Here is a 13,325-nt window from a genome sequence, read left to right as displayed (position 1 = left end):
TCTAAAAGATCTCAGTTTATGTGTTCTCCCTTACTCATATTTCCATCAAATGAGAGCTAAATCTTCTGTTGCAATGAGTTAAAACTAAAATCAAGCTTACAATTTTAAGAGTACATTGCATTGAATACAAAAAAGATGATGATAATGAGTCCATGCTATATTTGGAAAATTATTCTAAGAACGAAATGAAGCAACTTACTTGCAAGTGAATGGAAGTCCTTTATTCCTAATACATCTATTGGCACATTGGTCTGCAGTGTTCATTTTTTTTGTTTTTATCTTCAGTAATGGGTCTTCTTTAATTAGAGTAGTCTTTGCTGACTTTTTGAATTCATGAAGTGTGTTTCTTCTTTTCTTCTGTCCTTCTATTAATAATAATAATTTTTTTAAAAACATAGGGGAAAAGCTTTTAAGGCTCATATAGAAAAAAATATCCCTAAGAATTATCTACAAGGTAATGATTTTATCTGACAACATACCAGACCTCCAGGGGTTGGGGGGTGGAGTAATGTGGGTAATGATACTCTCAGATACTTAAGAGCAAGAGAGGAATAGTTAATCAGTGAAGAAAAAATAACTTCACATGCAGAGTCATTCATCTACATTCTTTCAAATGAAGGATGCTTTTAAAAATTAGGACAGAGTTCACTCTTAAGAAATAAATAACATGGTATTCTCCAAACAGTATGAAAGGAAGTGCCAGGACATATCATATCATGCTCTATAATTAAATCTGTCATTTCCTTCTACAATTGGTCCTTATGTAAGTTATAGTACTAATTAGATAAGCCAATTCAATGACAGGTGAGAAACTTCTCACTAAAAATGGTGCACTGGGTAAATTCTTCTGACTTGGTCTTTAAAGTATTTCATATTATTTATATTTTAGCCCTTTCATTTCCTACATAAGTGTTTTCTGTGCTTTTGGGCACTATTTCTCAGTATCACTGAAGTGTTTGTTTTGAAATCAAGCCAAATGTTGTAAATCAAACGTATGTAAAACTTCATCCTTTAATGTAGCAATATCATTTTTCTTCATCAAAGTATTTTACCAGGCCCCTAGATAGCATGAAGCCTCCTATTAAAAAGCTGAAGAGCAAAGCTAAAACATCCCAAGAGACTTAATCTTATGGATAACTTTAGAATATGAAGAACTTGCTTCTTCATTCTTAATTTGCCCAAAGTTACCTGGTTTCTAATGATAATCACCTCTTCACAATGAGGATCAAATTGTCTAAGAGATTGCAGCTGTTGTAGAACAAGGATGGACATAACTGTGCCCCTCCCCTGCCTGTCAATTCATTTGAATACCCTTATAACAAAGGCAGTAATAATACGTATATTTTTAAGATACGAAACCAAGACACAGGGGAAAATTGACGACTTAGAAGATCTGATTGAAAGTCCAGCTGCCTGGCTTCAGAGCCCCCACTCTTAAACACGTATGATGCCATCTCTCTCTAAGACTTGCTAAGAAAGCATGTGGAAATAACGGCTTGTAAACAGTTTCTGAAGATTTGGTTAAAGCTGTCAGTAGAGAAGTAACTTGGATGGCAGAACAGGAAATCACTTCTTGTCTTTAAATGTGGTGAAATGTGCCAAGAAAAGAGGGTGAAAATTTTTCTGTAGAAAATTTGGAAATATGGCTTAACAGAGGTACCAAGAATAGCATCATACTCTTAAGTCTGCCAGCAACCACTGGCTCCAGTTGTTTTATTAAACATGCAGATGCTACCCATTAATATCTATCCTAACCTGAAGTCCACAGTAAATAAGAGAAAACATGAATTCCTCTAAATTTCTGGTTCTCTATAAAACTCCAGAACACAGTCCCCAAAAGACTGGTACTAATTTCTGTAATAATGCTTTCATTTTCTTCTCTTTTCTTTTCTTCAACTTTTCTTTGCCCTATAAGATGGAATGGCTATGGTAGAACAGATATAATTTAAAAGACATTTTAACATAGAAATTCAGTCAACCAAATAATCCATCAACATGTTATTTATTGAGTGTGGACCAAATGCCTTGCATAACATTAGCAGACTGATGATAATTCTGGCATTCTTATTGACTTACCAAGTGACTTTGTTTAATTACCTTAAATGCTAATATCCCATTACTCAATTTACAAAATGAAAGTTATATTACATTTGAACTAAAAGGAGATATTTAAACTATAATCATTTGGAAATCAATTTGGGTTAAAAATGTTATGAATATGCAAAGTTTTAGTTTTGTTTTTCAAATTTCATCCTTTAATTTCTGGCATAAGAGAAGAAACCGTTATTCTCCCAAGCAAAGAAGTGGTATTATTCTTTTCAAATTTTGGTTTCTGGGCTTCCCTGGTGGCGCAGTGGTTGAGAGTCCGCCTGCCGATGCAGGGGACGCGGGTTCGTGCCCCGGTCCGGGAGGATCCCAGATGCCGTGGAGTGGCTGGGCCCGTGAGCCATGGCCGCTGAGCCTGCGCGTCTGGAGCCTGTGCTCCGCAACGGGAGAGGCCACAACAGTGAGAGGCCCACATACAGCCAAAAAAAAAAAAAAAAATTTTTTTTTGGTTTCTGCCACAGGACCATGTTAATGGGAGATAAGTTTCTCCACTAAGAGTTTCCGCTTCTTTTGACATTAGTGCACTATTTCTTAGGTGCTGTGAAATGTTTCACAGCATAAAAATCATCTGAATTCCTGTATAAATTGGAATACTTCTCAGAAACAAATAGTGGTTAATGGACACAGAAAATCTATTCAAAAAACTATCTGCCAAAGTGGAAAAACTGTGGTATATATATATGTGTATATATATATATATGTATTTATATATGTATATATATGTGTATATATATACATATATATGTGTATATATACACATATATATAAAATAAATTCAATTAACTAAAGGTATAGAATTAAAATTGGCCTAATGTATTATGTATTTATTACCTATGTTTAAGTGTGAGAGAAGAACATAAAACTAAATTTTAAAAGTCTAAGACAAGCATTGAGTTCAGACATGTATTTTACCAATTACCAAATAAAATAGAATACCTGGTCAATGCTCTGGTTTCTTTTCTCAGAACCATACAACGTGAAGGAAGCCACTGAGGATGACTAGAGAAAAGTTTTTCTGTGGGATCGTTGATTATATTTAATTCTGCAGATCCTCAGCTGTCCTATTGAAATGTGTTAATGCCTGGCTGTACCTCATAAAAATAGTCTACTCTTGCTTGCTGATAAACTTTCAATCACTACCTTTCATCTAAAGATCAAAAAGTATCCTGAAAAGCAAATAAATCTATGATTTCCCTTTACTAGATAATAAATAGGAGAGAAAAGCTTGTCTGGGGCTACAAATCTAATCAGGGGCAATCAGAACCAGATACTAAGATTCCCTTCTCACTCTTTATTTCTCATGACTTAGAAGCTTTCCCTTATAATTCAGTCATATCATTAGGCCAGTAACTAATTATTCAAAAATGCGAAGTTCAAGCTAGTTGTACGTCATGTAATCCACACATCAACAAAGTTAATTCCTTCTTCAATAAAAGAAAAATTCAAAACAGAAGTCATTCAAAAACAGCATCTGAAAATAAAATTCCTTTGCTGAAAATACTTTTCACTTTCTCTTCCACATGTATTAACAACTGATGCTTGTTTTACCAACAGTTAAAAGACAAGCTTAATTTGGGAAGAAACTCAAAAATATCTTTGGATCAGATTTTTCCCTGCTATTTTCTGTGCATGACTGCTAGTTGAAGTTTATAAACAAAACATTGAAATGAAATCAAAGGGTAAGAGATCACTGCAACTTTGTCACGCTTTCTTATATTTTAAATTGCAACTCCTTTTCCCTCTTCCCTCAGTATGGGAAAACATTCTGTAGCTATGTTTCCTGAAGAAACCAAAGTCCCTATTTTAAAACTGAAATCATTAGGCTCTTAGTGAAAAGCTACAAACAGAAAGTAGGGTCAAATGTATCAAGGTGCTTGAAGAAAGACACATTTCTCCCTCTGGTCCCTGGGCCTCACACTCATTTCTCTCAGTACCTCATATATTTTCTTCTCTGTATGGACTAACCATTGACTTCAAAGAAAAATCCTGCGAAGGAAAGGATTTGCAGGGTGTGGAAAGAAGCAGGAATCTGGCTCCACAGATTCTGAGAAATCTACCCACATGATTAGTGATTAACAGCTTGAAGTGGCAAGATGTTAAGATGAAAGTACACAAATAATTAATGGAAGGGAGTGGTGGTGACTGGAGATTTACTTCCCAAAGGCAAAAATCATAAATACAAGTCCAAATCTTCATTTCTATTATCTAGGACTTGGGTGTCACAAGTGGACAATTTTCATCCCTTCTTTAGGGAAGGGAACAATATCATAAATAAAGATGTCAAGAAGGGATCAAGTCAGATTTAAATCAAATGTTGGTATTTGAGAAGCAGCATAAGTATCTCTTCCAAAAAGATTTACAAATGAAATGATGTTCAGTGTGAGAACGGGGACCTCCCTAGATATTTCCCTCCTTCTACTTCCGTGCCACTTCCTCATTCATCCTCCTCCTGGTCTCTTCCTTCACTGTCTGTTTCTGCCTGCAGCTCTCCTCCACACACCAACTAAGCCAACCACACTTCAGTCAGGTATCTTGTCAACTCAAAAACTTCCAGCTGTGACCCATAATGTTTAAAATAGTGTAATTTAGCGTTATATTCAAGCATACATGCTAGTCTATCTTACTTTTCCAAACCCAGGCCATACTCCTCCTCCTCAGGTACTCAGTACACCAGCCCTGCATGATTGCCTGTCCTTATACTTTCTCACTTCAGTACCTTCGGCCACTTTGTGTTCCCCTGACTTAAGTACTGACCGTACTATTACCTGTATTTTCACACTCAACTTGAGTACTGCATACTTCCTAAACCTGGTTTGATCTTCTGAGCTAGAAATGAACTCTCAACCATAACATAATAATACTTCTAGCACAGAATTGTTCTTATATTACTTAGCAAAATGGATTTTTTAAAGTGAGTTTCAGTTGATTTCACTGCTGCTGTATTCAATATAAATAAAAGGGAAAAATGCACATTGCATATTTCATTCACATAGATTTGGGGAGGAATCTCAGCTCTATCCAATATGTAAGATATAAGAAAAAAAATTAAGTTCTTTAACTTCAGTTTCCTCATGTAAGATGAGTCAATCCAATAATGCCAATCTTATTAGAATTAAATAAGCTTTGTTTTAGAACTTGGTCCATAACAGTCACTCAACAAATGTAGGTTTCTTCATCAAAATATCTATAAACAATAAATGCTGGAGAGGGTGTGGTGAAAAGGGAACCCTTCTGCACTGTTGGAGGGAATGTAAATTGATGCAGCTACTATGGAGAACAGTATGCAGGTTCCTCAAAAAACTAAAAATAGAGCTATCATATGACCCAGCAATCCCACTACTGGGCATATACCCTGAGAAAACCATAATTCAAAGAGAGTCATGTACCACAATGTTCATTGCAGCTCTATTTACCATAGCCAGGACATGGAAGCAACCTAAGTGTCCATTGACAGATGAATGGATAAAGAAGATGTGGCACATATACACAATGGAATATTACTCAGCCATAAAAAGAAATGCAATTGAGTTATTTGTAGTGAGGTAGATGGACCTAGCATCTGCCATATAGTGTGAAGTAAGTCAGAAAGAGAAAAACAAATACCATATGCTAACACATATATATGGAATCTAAAAAAAAAAAAAAAATCATCCTGAAGAACCTAGGGGCAGGACAGGAATAAAGACGCAGACGTAGAGAATGGACTTGAGGACACGGGGAGGGGGAAGGGTAAGCTGGGATAAAGTGAGAGAGTGGCATGGACATATACACACTACGAAATGTAAAGTAGATAGCTAGTGGGAAGCAGCCACATAGCACAGGGAGATCAGCTCGGTGCTTTGTGACCACCTAGAAGGGTGGGATAGGGAGGGTGGGAGGGAGACGCAAGAGGGAGGAGATATGGAGATATACGTATATGTATAGCTGATTCACTTTGTTATAAAGCAGAAACTAACACACCATTTTAAAGCAATTATACGCCAATAAAACGTTTTTAGAAAATGTAGCTATTGGGGTGGAGAGTCAGTAAAAGAAACAAAACAAAACAAAACAAAAAACAAATGTAGGTTTCTTTCTCACTTGTTCATCTGTACATCTCCCACAGGCTCCTTGATAGTAGGTGCTCATTTAATGTTTTGTTGTTGTTGTTAGAGGGGATTGGATATTTGTATTCAGTGTAGGTGGGAGTGGATAGAGGATAATCCTATGTAAACCAATTCCTATAAAGATGGCTTGGGTCTATTATATTGAACATTTCTTTACGTTTTTTGAAACTTTTCTAAAAATATCTCCATAATATATTCTGCTCATAACTGGTTGTCACCTCATTATAGTATCCACTTCTTTTAAAATATTGTCTTATTTCACAATAGGTAAAAAAGAAGACTCATAAGCTAAATCAAAAAGTATAACCGAAGCAAGTAACAACAAAATTCTAAATGTTCAATGTTAGGTGATATAAAAAAGAACAGACTTTCTTTGTATGTTCTAAGAGGACTATCAATGTTTTCCACTTTGAAGAATGTAATTTTTAAAAAAACTATCAAAATAACGTTGCCACCCAGACAAAGGCAGACCCTCTTTTGTTAACAATTTTAGCATTATCCACTTTAGGAATTATTCTATTACTTGTAATTCCCAACTGGCCTCTCCTTGCCTGCAGCATACTCTTGGGCTGCATTCCCCCTATCCTCAGGAACCTCAGTCATTTCAACATTAGCCAAAATGAAATATAATTACAAATGTATATCTCCTGCCAAAACTTCTCAATGCATGCCAAAAACAAATAGACATTGTCTATGGTTGATCTACTGTTTGGATTTTCCACACTGTGTTCCCCATGCATAAGCACAGATGATTCCAGGTAACCATATTCTACTTCAGCCCATCAACATTTTGATCTTTGAAAATGAAACTCCTCAAAATATTAGCTGTCATTTCAATTTATACTCAAAATCCCACAAACCAGCAATGTCATATAAGAATCAATTTTAACATGACCCATCTCAAAGGTGATAACCTACTAGATTGAACTTTTTTTTTTCACCTCTTCAGAAATCTAACATAAATGTTCTTGAACTGACACTTCCCACACAGTGTTGTTTTCCAAAAGGGACACATCACAAAATCGAAGAAAGCCAGGTGGGACTGATTTTCCTTGTCATTTTGCAAATTCTTGGTGTTTTCAACCTTTGTATTTATTACATTGGAAACTAGATTGGAGGTCTGATAAATGTCCTATTTAACTTATCTCAAAAGATATAACTGAGATATATTTCAGTTCTCTGTCTTATATTATTAAAAAAACTATGTCTACTGTCTGGGCATTTATTCCATTCTTTTATTCCCCTGTGCCCACCCATGATGCTCACTACCTTCTCCCGTTGGCATCCCAGCCACGACAATGATAATACAACCAAATACAGATGTTTCCTCTTGCCCTGATAACAACAGAAAACTTCCCAAAGCAGCAAATGAAACCTCTAAACTTCCAGGCAATATGAACTCCCAAGCAACTCCTTCCCAACCTGTAAATTCTGGGGAGAAAATGGGAGACTGAAAGGAGCATTTCTACCGCTATAATCAGAGTCACACAATTTTTGCCTCCTTGGCCCTGCAGTTTCAAAAGGGCAGGCATCCATACCCAGAAAGAATGAGACCTTAGGAGAGAGGCTTTCTCTTTCATTTTTATAACATGCATATACTCAGACTTTAATCTGCCTTCTCCAAATGAAAACCTGTATTAAGTCATAATTTGGCCCTGAATGTTGACTGAGTGATGTGGGGTAGTAGATTGTCATGGAAAATTCTCCTCTGGGGAAAAAAAAAAACAAACAAAAAAAACATGTCCCTGCAGTACTGACCATCACTCTCCCCCCACCCTTCAGCTTTAAATTTATCCAAACCAGCAAAGTTCAGCCAGTGTTAGCATCTCCCTCCCATCCCACCATGCCTGACTGTCAGGCCAAGTGAGAGGGGGCTGGATCAATGGGGAGGGGAATGGAAACAACAGAGGGGATGCTAGGTATCTTTTTAAATGCTTTTCAAACAGAAAGAGAATGTCAAAAGAAAGCTGAATGAGAGATTTTTTTAAAAACCCATACCACATACAGAGTTAAGAAAGGATGCTGGGAATCGGGTAAAGAGAGCGTTAGGAAAAGGAAATGTTAGCAAGAGAGGGTTAAAGAAGAACCAGAAGGAAGAAAAGAGAAAACTAACCTGCATAGGGGATGGCAATGGGAAACAGGAGAAGGTGGAGGACGTGCTGCAGCAGCAGGACTGGCAGAAGTTTGGTCACCCACATGGTGCTGCTGGATGTGCTGGCGGACCCCGCTGGCGATGCCTGCGTGAAAGAATCCTGTTGCGACTCAGTGCCTAGAAGAGCCCGTCGGCTCTGAGCTGCTTTTTATTGCGATGAGCTAAGTTTGTTGTGTGATTAACTGGAAAGATCTAGGTCTGAACTCCCTCTTACGGTAAGAAACTGTTTAACAACAGCCCTTTACTCTCTTCCACCCCCCTCCCTTCCTCACCACCCCCCACCCCCCAACAGCACCAAACAGATCCCAGCTCCCCACGACCCCACCCCCACTCTGCTGAGGAAAGAAACTTACAAAGAGAAGGTCACCTGGCCTGGGGCCAGCTTCCATTTGGAAGTTGGAGCTCCAGATCCCAGTGGCTCCTATCCGAGCAGGGAAGCAAGGCTCAGCCCAGTAGCTAAATCAAGGCACAGGCAGAGGACCAATTCGCTAAATTTAAACAGGAAAATACACGTGTTTACATCTCTGTTTGGGAAAAGAGGAAGGGGAAGCAGCATAAGAAGAAAGCAAAGCACTGACTTTCTGTCAAATGTGCGTCAGCTCCTAACCTCTCTCGTTTCACTGCTAGAGCAACCCAGGGATTCCAAACACGGACACAGGCTCCCCAGGTGGTCCGAGTCCGGGAAGGAGGTGGGAAGGCAGGCTGGCAGGCAGAGCGCAGACAGGTCCAGCCCAGGTAGCAAGAGATCCGGTGAGAAAAGGGTATGTTATTGTGGGGTAAAAATAAATATACAAGCAAAACAAAAGCACCCACAGTGTCTGGCAGGAAAATTGCCACTGCCCAATGGGCTCAAAGCAGATAGCTTTTTTCAGAAGCTGAGCTAAGCTCCCCAGTCACCACAAAGGTACCAAAAGCACATAGAAGAAATGTGACTGATTTGGGGTTTGTGATAAAATCTGGTCATGCACTCTTCTTAAAATGTCTAAGACATTGGGATTACCCACTGCCTCTCCCTGACAGAGAAATGTGGCACGGATTACATGTTCTTGTGCACACACACACACATACACACTCACTCACACATGTGGGTAACTTCTAAGACTAACTTTCACTGGAAATCTGTCAAGGGGGTTGAATTCATAAATAATTCATACCCCTCTCTTCTCCAGCTCCATCCCGCCTGCATGCGCTCAGCAGCCTCCCTAAATCTAAGTGGAGAGAAGACGAGCTTTCATTGGGGTGGCGGTGGAGATAAGGGACAGACACTTATTATCTAGAGATTTGTCTTTGCACCTTGAGGTGCTGCTTTGATTACTTTAGGTAAGAGCTTGCTTTATTTTTAATGGATTTGGAGGGATAGTTGCCCCTGCGTATCTCTGAAATGGGTACAGGTAGGAGCAGTGTCTCTGTCCACAGAAGAAAGGAAAGTGGGCATATTGTGGAATGTCTCTGGAGCAGTGTGCAGCTGTACAGAGATGGTAGTGGGTGAAATTAAAACCACCCACAGACAGCCTTCCCTGCACAGTTCTCACTCCTCATCCTCCAGTTCAGTCCACCCCCACCTCCAGAAAGAACCTAAGGTTGGGGGAGAGCTAGAGAAGCTAGTGATTAAGAACTAGTTTGGAGGAATCCACTTCATCCTACCTTTTCCTGTTGTTAATCCTTCTCTTGGATCATTTTCTCAGTGTATTGCGTGACCATGGTTCTGAATTGCCACATGGTATCTCCTGTGCTTTACTAGGGATTCAGATGCCTTTTAAAGAAGCTAGATTTTTCTGTAAGTAAATTCTTATAGGTAAAGAATGAAGATCAGTCTTTCTATTTGTTTTCTCTTTCTCAGAAAACAGAATCAGGGCCATAAGCATAATTGCAATTATCATTATAGCTTGGTGCAAAATCTGTCCTGGATAAGAGATTCAGGGCCCTGAAAAGAAATTGAATAAATTTATTTAACAGGTCGCACATTTTCACAAATTTTATTGGCACATTAAATATAATAAATGCTTAACCTTATTTAGAGTTATTTATATTTCTATTCTGACAGGTTATTTGGTTTATGTATATTGAAATGACAGCTAATGTGCATTGAGTTTTTAGTGTATGCTAAGCATTGTACCAAGTACTCTTAAAAAGATTCTTATTTAATCCTTACAATAAACCTACATTAAAAAGAATTATTATAATTCCCATTTTATAGTTGAGGAAACTTAAGTAAATTATTTTTATTCTTAAATAACTTGTTCAAGATCCCAAAGGAATAAAGATTCAGGTGGGAGAGTTGAACATTGTTGGTCACAACCCATAGGATGGGGTTAACTTCTGTAAACCTCATAAGAAGTACCACATGTGTTTTGTACAAGATTATGATCACTAAAATTAGCCTAAGACCAAACATAGGAGATGCTTAATAATAATTTACAAAACAAACCAAAATATAAACAATTTAAAATTTCCCAAAACTATGATAAAATACACAAATAAAATAATGAATTGTGCTGTTACTTTACTTTGTCTTGATAATACAGTCTCTTTTTCTTTCTAAATTATAATAATGATGTTTTCCCCATGCCCTGCTCTTACCTTTATACTCCTTAGGTGTTAAACTGTGTAAATCCCCAAAACTGTTTCTGAATAATTTTTGATGAAACAGAAAATATAAGGAGAGTACTTTAAATGCTACAATTTGTGTAATTACTTAAATACAGGATGGATACTCATTGCCCATATAATATCATTTTAAATTTTTCATAAGTTTAAGGTTTCTAGTATTCCATGTAAACTGTATGGATTGAATGGAAAAATGTATGCCACTGTCGTTTTTTTTTAAGCCTGCACTTGGTTCCCCCCCAAAAAGGAAAAAAAAAAAAAAAAAAAGGTCTTTGTCGTCAAAAGCCTCCTGTTTCTCAAGCACCAGTGATGTTTGCATCTATTTACATCAGAGTGACACTGATAGGACTTTGTGCTCTGCAGACCACTAATGAGTTCTGCACTCTTGGACTAGTCATTTCATTTATTAAGTGATTGGCACAGGCGTGGTACCATTCTATTTGCTACTACTACTCCTGTAGACTCAGTTTAGTCGTATGCCTGGTTTCAAATCCCAGTTACTAATTGAGAAAGTTAATTAATCTCCCTAAAACTCAGTTTCCCTACCTCTAAAGTGGGACACTCTGTACCAGTATTGATACTTGGCTCAACATTTCAAATGTGTTATCTCACTTACCCACCCACCCCTGAACAGAAGCTATATAAGTATAAGAGGTAAGTATTATTATTGTCTCTGATTTACAGATTAAAAACAAACTGAGATTTAGAGATGATAAGTAACTCACTTTAGGTTAAACTGCCAATAGCATGCGATTCTAAACCACAGCTATCGAGGTGTCAAGTCACTGCTATCAAATACTATGCCACACTGACAGATCCAGACTGAAAGATTTCCAACCTTCTTCCTAGCTTTAAAATTTCATTATTCTACTTATATGAATTCTTTAGTGGTCACTATACTTTTATGCAATTCTTGCCTTCAACGTAAGAAAAAAAGTGCCTGTGTCATCTTTGAGATGGCTTATCTTTCCCATGCAACCATATCTTCTCATTCTTTCCCTACTTATTTGTTCCACCGTCTAAATGGTAATTTTTCATCTGTGGGCCTCACCAGTAAACAATCGTGTTGATTACCTTTAATGTAGGAAATATTGCAAAATTCATTATGATTTGTATTGATTTCCTTTGGATAATACAGCTCATTTCAGAGTATGTACATAAAATGTTGGTCAACACATTAATTTGCCTTGACTTATATCCAAGGTGCTACCATCTGAATGTTTGTGTCACCCCCAAAATTCAAATATTGAAACCTTAACCCCCAAAGATGATAGTATTAGGATGTAGAGTCTTTGGGAGGTGCTTTGGGAAAGGGGTTAGTGCCTTTATAAAGGAGACTCCAGAGAGATTCCTTGCCTCTTCCACCACGTGAGGACACAGAAAGAAGGCACCATCTATGAAGCAGAAAGTAGGCCTTCACTAGACACCAAATCTGCTGGTGCCCTGATCTTGAAATTCCAACCTCCAGAACTGTGGGAAATAAATTTCTGCTCTTTATCACCTACCCACTCTGTGGTGTTTTGTTGTAGCTGCTCAAAAAGACTGAGACACAGGTACCTTTAACAGTAGCTCCTAGTGAAGGAGTGTATGTTCTAGGGATAGAAAATGGTTCTTGGGTAATTGCTTTTCAGAAAACAAAATTTAAAAGTGTCTAACACTGAGTACTAGTTCAACTAAAACTTTGGATCAGATAGAAAACATTTATAAATAAGTGAAGCAGAATCAGAAAACAATATGATAAAAGTAGGCAGGATAGCATGTTTACTTGAAAATTTCTTCAAGACACGGTACAATGGCCACGTACAAACCTCACCCTGTGCTGTCAGCATGTTAGCCACAAGCCATATGTGGCTATGTAAAAACTTAAGTAAAATTAAAACTAAACTTTCAAAGTTGCACTATCAATGTTTCAAATACTCAACGGTCAAATGTATGTCGCTCCCATCATGAACAATGCAGATATGGAATATTTCCATCATTGCAGAAAGTTCTATTAGATAATGTTTACCTAGTCTAAGATGTCATTTAAATGTCATTTTAATGTGATTGTAGGCTCAAGCAGAGGTGTAGAGCAAAACAATGGCTGTTAAAGATGAAAGAAAAAGAATACTAAAAGTTAATCTGTACATTGGTGACATTTACTTTGAAACCCCCCAACTTTCTTTCTATTAGTATTTTACATAGTTTGAACAAGTATAATAGGACTCCAAATTACTTTGTCTTTTGAACAGAAGACAGGTCATCGTTCAGAAGATATGTCAGGCACACAGGACAGACACAAGCACAGAAACATTTGTCACGAGAAAAAGGTTTTAAAATAGGTATTTTTAACAAAACACCTGTCTACTAAGGAA

At 37.5% G+C, this 13,325-nt stretch overlaps 1 protein-coding gene across 2 annotated transcripts in view; it reads right to left on the bottom strand.

The window, feature by feature from the left end:
* Nucleotides 1–8,487, bottom strand: part of HGF (hepatocyte growth factor) — a gene marked incomplete at its 3' end in the record, with an annotated part of 78,571 nt that extends 70,084 nt beyond the window's left edge. For both annotated transcript variants that reach the window (XM_079711784.1, XM_079711785.1), the window contains exons 1-2: nucleotides 8,326–8,487; nucleotides 200–365 (exon numbers count right to left, since the gene is read on the bottom strand). In XM_079711784.1, coding sequence (XP_079567910.1) covers nucleotides 200–365; nucleotides 8,326–8,410 — 251 coding nt within the window. In that variant the 5' untranslated portion in view covers nucleotides 8,411–8,487. The remainder of the gene's footprint in view (nucleotides 1–199; nucleotides 366–8,325) is intronic.
* Nucleotides 8,488–13,325: the final 4,838 nt, after the last annotated feature.

The sequence above is a fragment of the Hyperoodon ampullatus genome (assembly GCF_949752795.1).
Source record: "Hyperoodon ampullatus genome assembly, chromosome: 9".
In the NCBI taxonomy this organism is placed as follows: domain Eukaryota; kingdom Metazoa; phylum Chordata; class Mammalia; order Artiodactyla; family Ziphiidae; genus Hyperoodon; species Hyperoodon ampullatus.
The sequence above is the reverse complement of the archived record's forward strand: the minus strand, read 5'-3'. Positions and strand labels throughout refer to the sequence as shown.